General features: G+C 55.2%; 1 protein-coding gene across 2 annotated transcripts in view; it reads right to left on the reverse strand.

Annotated features, from left to right (window-relative positions):
• PAX7 (paired box 7) overlaps window positions 1–10,333 on the reverse strand; it is a 95,495-nt gene extending 85,162 nt beyond the window's left edge. The window contains exons 1-4 of one of the 2 annotated variants that reach the window (XM_006914303.1): window positions 10,153–10,333; window positions 7,364–7,599; window positions 6,640–6,769; window positions 5,530–5,664 (exon numbers count right to left, since the gene is read on the reverse strand). In XM_006914303.1, the coding sequence (XP_006914365.1) occupies window positions 5,530–5,664; window positions 6,640–6,769; window positions 7,364–7,599; window positions 10,153–10,237 (586 nt within the window). In that variant the 5' untranslated portion in view covers window positions 10,238–10,333. The remainder of the gene's footprint in view (window positions 1–5,529; window positions 5,665–6,639; window positions 6,770–7,363; window positions 7,600–10,152) is intronic. The other variant, XM_006914304.1, reaches the window with a different exon arrangement.
• Between the last annotated feature and the right edge of the window lie 106 nt (window positions 10,334–10,439).

Raw genomic sequence — 10,439 nt, forward strand, 5'->3', positions numbered from 1 at the left:
AAGCCGTGAAAGGGGAGGAGGCGGCAGGGGTGGGTGGGGGGAGGTTAATCCGGGTTTAACGCTGCGATGCCGTCTTAGGACCAGGGTTAGCCTGATTGCGTTATCTCTGCCCAGCATTTGAGACGCCCATATATCACCCAGCCAAATAGCTCGGAGAGCAGCGCAGATGGCTGCCGTGGTCGCGCCTCAGGAAAATGTGTTATTAATATCTAAAAACTTCCCAATACTGTCTGGTAAATCTCCCCTCCACCATTCCAAATGATGAATTCGTTTGAAGTCTTCCCCTAGCCTCGTCTTTTCGATGTCTCTCTTCTCTCTTCTTCTTAGCCAGGCTTATTTCAAACTGGTAAATATCTAATTCCTTTCACGGCTGGGCCGTGGCTCGGGAGTCTATTAGGTAGGTACAAATGCCTGGAAACAGGCGGTGCGTGGCGGTGCGTGGCGGTGCGTGCCCGGAGGCGAACACAGAACCCGCAAGCCCCGGCAGCGGGGGACCCCACCCTGTTTAGAAATGCGACGGGGAGACGGGCTGCGCGGGAACCTCGATTTGGGAGCCAAGCCCTTCCCTCGCGCGCCCCCGGGACCCCTCTCCTGGTTCTCCCTAGAGTACCAGAGGCACCACCACCCCCAACACGCAGCTCGTCCGCGGCTCCGGTCCCCTGCACCCCACCCCCAGCGCTCCGACGGCTTCCCTCGCTCTCTGGGGCGGATAATTACGCTCCGTTAGCCTGTTCTACCCTGTTTCAAGTTTGCTTTCTAAATGTCTTCTATTAGATTATGTTCGTTCATTCCCCCTCCAACCTTATCTCCTTCTGTCTCTTCTCTCCCGGCCCGTCACACTCGATTTAGGCACGAGTTTATCTGGCAAACAGTTTGCCGACTTTGTTTATTTACCGCGGGTTCCGGGGCTGCGAGCGGGCGAACGCCAGTGTTTGCCTTTGTAATAGTTATCTCTCTCGTTGTTCTTCCTTAGTCCCAGCTCCCTCCTCCTACTCCGGTTGGAGGGAAGAAAGGGGGGAGTCTTGTCTGCCCTGTGTGGGCTCGCCCCCTCGCCAGGAGCTCCCTCTCCCGGGATATTTCCCCCCAAGCACACCCCCTCTCGGCTCACCCCATCCCCCCATCTCCCGGCCCAGTGGAGCCCCGGCCCCCAAAACCCCCCCCCCCCCTCTGGTCTCACTGAATATCCACCGCGGAGCGCTGCCTAATGCCGGGGAATGGCTCGACACCCTCCCATCTTCCTCCGAGCCCCCATTATGCGAAGCTGATCCCACTCTGAACAGCTTCAAATCCCGCCTGGACTCTGTTTGATTAGATTGCCAACCCGGGGTAATCCTTTGATTTGGTGGAGTGTCAATTACCTTTCTCTAAACACACATTTACAGAGGAGGGAACTTGTTGGTTTAAATCAATGCAGATTGTTTCTTGATAAATGGACTATCTTCGTCCCCTCCCTCACTCCGTCTTCCAAGGCCCCTCTCCCTCTGCGCCCCCCTCCCCTCCCCTTCCCTCGTTCTTGCCTATCGGGTAAACAATGCCCCTTCCAGGTGTGAAGCCGGGGGAAAAAAAAAAAAACGGTGTGGGCTGAGGGGAGCCGTGCCCCCCTTCCCCTATTCATTCGCTCCCCCGGAGCCTAATTAAATTTGGCAGGTCCTTGTACACACAATCAAAACAGCTTCCTCCAGAGTAGCAAACGACCGAAAACCGCATTAGCAGCTATCGCTGCTGCCAAATTAAATTGTTTCCCACCTCCTTTTACAAGTGTCTAAAACCGACACTCGGGGGCTCTCCCTCCTTTCCGATCCTTCTCCGTCATCTCCCACTCCACACCTGTAAGTTTGCTGCTCTAAAAATAAATTAAGGGGAAATACAAACAAACACGAATCTGCCTCTCACACATACCCCTCCGAGGACACCACCTCGGATGGTCTCTCCTACCAGGAAGGTCAGCAAATTCTGGGATGGATTTTGGCACTGGTACCCCCACCCCAGAGAAAAATGCACATTCTTTGTCTTTTGAATCTTACTTTACCCCCCCCCTTATTTCATATTAATTGTGACCCCAATGGGGTTCCTACCCTAGAGACCAACAGTAGAGACTCCTCTGTTTGGCAGGTTCCAGCCTGAGGTTTGTGTATTGTCAGATGCATGAGGCTTTGGTGTTCTTTTTGTTTATTACTGTCGTTATTTGCTATTATTATTATGATTATTGCTCATTTCTTCACACTCGCTCCCTCGTTTGCCACAGAAGAATGGTTTGACTCTGTGCAAACCCCTATCAAATTTCCTACAAGAGTCTCCCTGGGCTCAGGTCGGCAAAATCTCGTTCTTTTCCGTCCCTCCTCAAACTCTTTTCCGGTTGGGTCTCTGGACTGTCTCTCCCCTGATCCTCGGAGCAGGGATGACGAGAAGAGAGTCTGAATGGATGAGGGTGAGGAACTGTCCATGCCCCTCTCCAGGAGAGCAGAGCCTGGCCGGAGCCCCTATCTGCAGCAGCCTGTGAATGCTCACAACCAACAATCCTAATAACTCAGTCTTAACAAGGATAAGAGCAAAAAAAAAAAAAAAAAAAAAAAAAAAAATACGAACAGCCTCATGAATATCAGCCCAAGGGGAGCAGGAGTGAGCTGTTCAGAGATGAAAGTGCACAGAAATAAAAGCTCAATTTAATCTGCTTTAAAACCCTTCAACTTAACGTTTGTGCTTCAAACTCTGAGAGTGAGGACTGATTGCGGATAAATAGTTTCTTACCATGCCTGGAAGCTATTACACCCCTCTCCAACACAGTTTCCCATTCAGCAGCCCCAGTTTTCATTACCAGCTCTAATAAGTCTTAACATTATTAAATGCCAAGCGGACGATAGGAAAAAACGGACTCAGGGAGGGATCTCTCTTTAGCGCTTAAAGAGGAGAGCTCTTAAACCCCTTCTTCGGAGGCTCCCCGCCATGAGAGGGGCGACCCCCGGAGAAAGCATTTGTAGAGAGCGGGGAGCCAAAACAAAGTTTGTGGGTGTGCACCCCTCCCCCTGCTCCGCCCACGGGGCCTCTCTGCCTCTGCCCACCTGGCCAACTTGGGTGGAGGTTGGGAGACCTTTTCACCTTTAACCTGGCCATGAAACTGATGTCTGGGGCCTGGGAGAGAGATGAGAGGTTCCAACTGGGCAGTTCGCTGAGGTGCCTGCGGACTGACTCAGGTACCACACTGGGAGCCGATCCGGTTTGTCCACAGATGCACTGACAAGCCCACCGACACACTGCCCCTTCGCACCCATCTACCGTCACGCCCACGCAGGCTCCCACTGCTCATAACGCAACCCACGCGCCCTGATCCAAAGGCCCACGGGCGACTGGTCACACTGAGACACGAGTGCCTTTGTAGCCATCGCACACACAGTCGCGATGCCCAGCGTGCCCGCTGTCACTCAAAAACTGCAGGGCTTTTTCGACACCAGCCTGCCGCTTTCATTTCATTCCTGAAACTCCTCTCATAGACTCAGCACCTAGGCTCTCAGCCTCCGCACCGCCCCCCACCCCTCATCTGGAACTGCCAGGCCCCTCGTCCAACCCTGGAGACTTGGAGCTTCCTGGTTCTGCTGCAGGAAAAACCTCTATCCAGCGAAGTTGCCTGGTAGCTGGTTTTGTGAGCCCAGACCAGCTCTGGAAGCCTCGAACTCTCTTGAGTCAAAGGGATTCCCCAAACCACACAATATTTCCATCTTTGTCAGTTTCCTTCTTTCTCAATATTAATCTATTGTGTTTCTTCACAGACTTAACTGCACATACCCCCGGCCCCCGACCCCCCAACACACACACAAGCACACTTAAAGTCTCTCCAAATAAAACCGTATCTCCTTCACTTTGCCTGGGCTACCTCCCAGAGGCAGTGTCTGCTGTGTGGTAATTGGCTGGGAAGGATTGTTCAAGTTTTATGCCCCCCACTCTACAAACAACCAACAACAACAAAAAGTCCAACTAAGCTCCTTTCCAATATGAACCGAAATAAGGACTGGGTCCCCTCCTCCAGAGGTGCCTCAGCCAAGCCAGGGGCTGCTTGGTAGTTCAGGGCTCCTCCCGCTGCAGACTCTAGGCCCCAAGGCAGGCCCGGCACAGCGGGGTGCCAGGCGCAGCTCACTCCCTTTCTTCCCTGGCCCTTTTGTCCCTAGTGGGACAGGGCTCCACTTAGGGCCTTGACTGTCAATAGTCCGCCCCTTCCCCAGCTCCGGGCTGTTCTCACAGGAGGCTGCCCCTGCCCCCTCCATCTCCGCCCCCCACCACCCCAACCAGGCCTCTGGGGCCTGGGCCTCGCTGGGCGTTGTCTTTGCAAGTGAGCTTTGTCTGTGAAGTTCATCTTCAAGGTTGGGAGAGAAGATGAAACTGGAGAGAGACCTAGGCTCGGAGTTCACAGGATGCAAAGAGAGAGGGGCCTCGAGAAACGTCTGGAAGGAAACGCTAACGTAATATGCTCTTTATAAGTTTCCCCCACTTTCTCCAAAGCCACCGCTCTGCAGGTTCTCGAGGCCGCTGTCTTTCCTGCTGCTTCCCTATGTGTGTGTCTGGGGATCTGCTTCTTTTCCTGGGTCAGTCTTTGTGACTCTGGGTCTTCCAATTCTATTTCTCCCCACAGTTTTACTTAATGTACACTTACCAAGTGTCAAAGACAACTGTGAGGGGTGGGGGTACCGAAAAAGAACGTTCCCTTCTGAAACTTCCTGCTCCAATAGACGAAAACACAATCCCCTTTCCCCTGCCTGCAGGGGCTTGGAAGATGAACGCCTTTCCTAGCTAGTGGCGAGAAAAATCAGAGCCCTGGCCTCAGACTCCAGCCGGCCCAGCAGCCTCCCTGAAAGTGGGGAGAGGCCACGTGGAGCCCCAATCTCTCTCCTCCATGGGATCCTCCTACTGGGGCATCTGGGCACTTCCCCTCAACTCCTGGCCTAGGCCGAGCACCTTATTAGGGCACCCATCTGCCTCCCCCTCCACCACTGTTTCATTTGGGGCCCTGGCAACGCGCAACTGTTCAAGGTGGCGGTCCACACGGCCCTCGCTAATTTTTATTGATTGCAGCGGTCAGTCAACTGTCAGGCGGGGTTTCAAGGGACCGTTTAGGGAGCGTGTGCGGGTCTGGTTAACAAATTCATTTAGGGAGCCTCAGGCCGGCTCCTCCTTCCTCGCACCCCCGCCCCCTTGCCCAAGTTTCCTATAAATAATAGATCGACACCAGGACCTGCAGCCAAAACGCCAGCCAGGGAGGACTCGCGTGCCGGAGCCCTGGGCTAGAATTGGCGCGCGGTCAGCGGTGCACTAACCTGCAGCCGGGCTCCCCGGGGACTCAAAGGCCGTCTGCGCCCGGGCTTGGGTCCCAGTCCAGCCCCAGGGTGCGCCGAGGGGGTGCGCTCCGCAAACTCTGAGAGGCTCCTGGCTGCCCCAGGGCTGCGAGTTCTCCCGCCAAAGTGCGGTCCTCCAGTCTGGGACGGCGGAAACGAACCACTGACCCGCAGACTCCCGCGTTGGGGCTCCGGGGAGGTTCCCTACCTTTGTCGCCCAGGATGCCGTCGATACTGTGTTTGGCTTTCTTCTCGCCGTCGTCCTCCTTCTTGTCCGTTTCGTCGTCCTCCTCCTTCTTCCCGAACTTGATTCTGAGCACGCGGCTAATCGAACTCACTAAACCTCAGAAATTCAAAGGCAAAAGAGCGAGTATAAGTTATTGGGGCAAGGGAGACTGCGGCCACCTGGGCCCCTGGGAGGAAGTCTCTACGCCCCCTCCTCCTAACATACCGAAAGTGGAGCCACACCCACATTAAGCATTTATCCCTACTCTAAGGCACGAGTACAGTCACCAACGTAGAAAAGTCCCGACTCACACCTGGGGGCACTGGGAGGGTGACAGAAGCGCCCACCTGTGCACTCCTAAATACATCTAGTGCATACTTGTGCCTTACACTATTACATGCCCTAGATGCACTTATACCAAAAGCCACCTCCTCAGGACTTCCTCGGAGGCAGGCCCTCCAGCCCCTGCAGCTGCCATCCCACACTCAGGTGTGTCCCAGCCCTGCGTGCCTGAATGCCCATGTATACATGTGCACACACGCGCACACACCCCAGGCCACCTTCCCTCTCACGAGCAGCATGGTTCAGGCCCTCCGCATCAGGGATCCACTAGTGGCTAGTGGCAGCAACAGAACCAGACATGGTGACCAGGGGAAGAGGGTCCAGGGAGCCCACGGAGATCAACCCTCCTGGGACAGACCCATCTCCAGGCCACTTCTGGGGAGTGCCTGGGGGGCTTCTCTTATCACTAAACCTTATAAGTTAACTTATTGTTCCTTCCTTCCTTCCTTCCTTCCTTCCTTCCTTCCTTCCTTTCTCTGCCCTTCCTTCCACTGATCCGTCCTTCCTTCCCCCTTCCTTCCTTCCTTCCTTCCCTCCTTCCTTCCGTCCTTCCTTCCCTCCCTCCTTCTTCCCTCCTTCCATCCTCCTTTCGGTTTTGATTCTCTCCTGTCCTCTTGCTGCCTTTTCCTCCCAACTTTTCTCTGCGTTCCCCGCCACCCATCACCTCCCCTCTTCTCCCGCATCCAGCCCCCCACGCCCGGAGCCATGGCCGGACTCGGGCAAGCTCTGCCGGCTCAGCTGCCTTCTCACCTGAGGGCACAGTGCTGCGGTCACAGTGCCCGTCCTTCAGCAGCCGGTCTCGGATCTCCCAGCTGAACATGCCGGGGTTCTCCCTCTTGTACTCCTCGATCTTTTTCTCCACATCCGGAGTCGCCACCTGCTTCAGGGGTGGAGGTGGCAGAGTAGGAGTGGAAAGATGGGGTGGGGGAGGGAGATATTTTAATATTAACCTCCCAAGAGCCCCAGGACAAGCTGGTGGCTCTGGTCACCAAGTCCCCCCTTCCGAGATTGGCTTTATCCTTTCAAAAAGCCTGTTCCTGGCTTCCTGGAAGGCGGCCGGTGTGGGTAGGGGGGGATAGGGTAGTGACAGGTAATAAAATAGAAACCTAATTAGGACCTCCAGGATCCCCCTCCTCACTGTTCCAGGCAAGACTGAGGGGAGATTTTCCCTGGTCTGGAATGGTGATAGGGGATCAAGATAGATGTAGGGACAGCCCTGAGAATAACTCACTGACCTTGACGTTTTGGACAACCTGGACCTCAGTTATCCCCATCCCTGAGAAATGCAGACAATGCGGGGCGGGGGGGGGGGGTTGGATATCTAGGGATGGGGACATTCCCCCACTGTATTTTCCATAGGAAGTCTACAGTCACCCCGTGTTACTGGATGACACAGGATAGTAAAGGGGGCCACAGCCAGGATCCCCCAGCCTTTGGGAAGGCTGACTGTCAGCTCTGCAGCAGAGACACTCACTCTGGGCTTGCTGCCACCGATGGCCCCAGGCCTGATGGACCCGGTCTCCTGGTAGCGGCAGAGAATCTTGGAGACGCAGCCATGGGAGACACGCAGCTGGCGAGAGATGACGCAGGGCCGAATGCCATGGTGGGCCATCTCCACTATCTTGTGGCGGATGTGGTTAGGCAGGGGTCGCCCATTGATGAAGACCCCACCAAGCTGATTGACTCGGCCTTGGCCAAGTGGGGTGGACACTGGAGAAGGGAGAGGAGATGAGGAAGGAGAGAAGCACGAGGTGAGGATGGGGAGGAGACACTGAGTGCACCCCTCGACTCCCGTTTTTATGATCCCCAAGACCTCCAGCAGTCCCAGGTTGCCCACATTTGGAGCTGCGGCGGTTCAGAGATGAGGAAAAAAGCTGTCAGGAAGCTGAGAGAGCGTCCTGCAGGGACTGAGGGAGGGACACGGCTGGCTGCTAGAGTCCTCCCAGGGGCCGTTAGTGTCCCCGGGCCTCCTGCACTAAGGGGAATGAGGACACATCTGGGGGAATCCGAATGCCTCTGAGCAGGGGCAGGAGAGAGACAGAGGCAGAGCCAGGAGGCTCTGAGACCAATGGCTCTCTGTTCCTCAGGATGCAGCTTGCGCTGCCTCTTAGAGAGGCCTGTGCTGGGCGAGCCCTACATGGTCAAGACTGATCCATTTTGTTGGAGGCCAGAGGGGCTGGTTGGTTACTAGTATTTACAGCCCTGGCCTAGACAGCAGAACTGTCCTACCCATAACTGAGAAACGGAGGCACAGTGGAGGGTCTGGTGACATAATACTGTTGGCTGCTACCTCTGAGGGCGCCTGGCTGTCTCTTGAGGGACTCTCCTTGCTTCTGACCCCTATCAAAGTTCTAATTTCGTTTTGGGACGATTTTGAGGCATGCTCCACTGCCGGCAGTTTCCTAAATCAAATACCTGGTTGGCCTTAGAAATCCATAAACTGTCCCTGTGGGCTCTGAGAGGCTGGTACACAGATGGGCCAGAGTCCCTGGGTGTGGGTGACTTTAGGAACCAGGAAGAGGCCCACCTCCCACCCCCCATGTGTGCCGGGGAGGGGAAGACGCCTCAGAAGCCTTAATGCAAAGTCTACACAATTTCTGCACAGAAGGTTGGGGGACACCCGATGCACTAATCCAGCCTCGAATCCCCCCAATTTGGGGACTCAGCGGCTGCGGAGATCTGGCAGATTAGAACGATTTCACAGCCGCCGAGTGGAGGGAGCCGACAGTATAATTGGAAGGGAGGAGGCGAGAAGAGGCTGCGGCTGTTGGGCTGTTCTACCGCCTCCTCCCTCGCTCTCCTGGTCCCCCCATCTCTCTTTGTAAAAGTAGGTGTCTGAAGCCACCCTCGGATTTAATCAGAAATCGTGCGTCGCCAAGTCAGAGTCACTCGGTCTCCGTGGCGGGATATGCCATGAGCGCTCGAGAGCTCTCGAGCGCCCAACTTTATATTCAAGAGCCTCTTTAGCGACCGGCACTCGGCTCTCCTCAGTATTCTTCGTCATGTTGGGCAAATATTGTTCTAATCCGCTGCGCGTCCTCGGCCGCCTGCTTTACTTGCATTCGCTACAGGAGAGGGTTGCGGCAAATCCCCGGGCTTGTGCGCTCTCCCGCCTGCGTGGCTGCTCGCGCGCACTTGATCACGGAGCCTCTCTCTTCGCCTCCGTGTCATTCCGGGACCCGCGCCGTCTCGCTGCCGGAGAGACGCCCCCTCCCCAAATCGCAGACTCCCTGCCCGCCCATCCCCTCCCTGCCTTCTCTCCGCTTCCTCAGGCAACCGGGGGCTCACACAATTCCAAGGAGAGTAATTTTAAAAAATTAAAAATCGCACCTATCTCTAACGACTTTTCGATGACACTCTGGGCTACCTAACCCCGGGAGCCGAAGGATCTCCCAGTTGACAGGTTGAAGATCTATTAGTTGAAAAAGAAAACCAAACAAAAACGCAGAAAAGCGTCTCGCAAGCGGGCTCCCAGCCCTTTCTCCAGCCGGGAACCCATTCCCTGTGCGTCTTCTCTGTCCCCGCCCCGGTGCTGGATATTTAGGGAAGACGCGTTACAAAACGAACATTTCCCCCTCGTCTGGACGTTTCAGTGCCCCCTCGCCGTCTTGAGGTTCTCTCCCGGGAGATTTTCAGAGTTCCAAACTCAAGTGAAAAGTTTTTTTAGGGAAAAACTCGTTACTATTTATTATTTCAAATTAGTTTGTTTCCAGACCCCCCCCCCCCAAAAAAAAAACCCAGGAATTTCTGGGTGTTGCTTCGGAAGAAGCAAACAGCCTTCCTCTTTTAGACGTATAAAATATCACAGATCGTTAGTATTTCGAAATAACAGGGATCGGAAGCTCATCGGGTGTGAAAAGAATAAGGCAAACCAAGAATAGGAAGCCCGGAGCTGGGGAACGTACAGAGCCAAGGAAGTATCCCGGGAAAAAGTATCTGAGAACAGTGGAAAGAGGCGAAATTCACTAGGACGTGAAATCTACCAGGCGCCGAAATCCACGCGGAGCTCAGCTCAGAGGGTAAAGGCCACAGTCCGAGACCGGTGAAGCTGAGGCCGCGCGCGGGTCCGTGGAAGCCCCGCGAAAACCCGACAAGTGTCGGTCCCAGAAACTTCCTGGGTCCGGTGCCCGGACTTGGAGGCAGAAGAGAAGGGGACCGGGTGCTGTGGCTGGCACGGCCACCACCTCCCCGGAGGCGGCCCCCTCCCCAAGGCCCTCGAGGTCCCGGCGGAGGAGCGAGGCGAGGCCAGCCCGGCGGTCTTACCTTCCAGAGGAAATCCGGTGCGCGGGTAGTTCTGCCCCGGCGCCGGCCGCATCATCCTGGGTACCGCGCCGGGAAGGCCCGCCATTCTCGCGCGCGCCGGGGACGAATCCAGAGTCGGCAAAAATCGCTTCCCGTCCGCTCCCTTCACCCCTGCTGCGATCTCTTTCTTTCCTTCTTCTGCTTCTTCTTCTTCTTTTTTTTTTTTAATGAGAAAGAAGCTTTAATCTTGTTTAAGCAAATTGCAATCAGCAACTGAATGCAATTTCTGACGGAAGCACTGGTAGCTC

Source organism: Pteropus alecto, unplaced genomic scaffold (genome assembly GCF_000325575.1).
Source record: "Pteropus alecto unplaced genomic scaffold, ASM32557v1 scaffold125, whole genome shotgun sequence".
Lineage (NCBI taxonomy): Eukaryota > Metazoa > Chordata > Mammalia > Chiroptera > Pteropodidae > Pteropus > Pteropus alecto.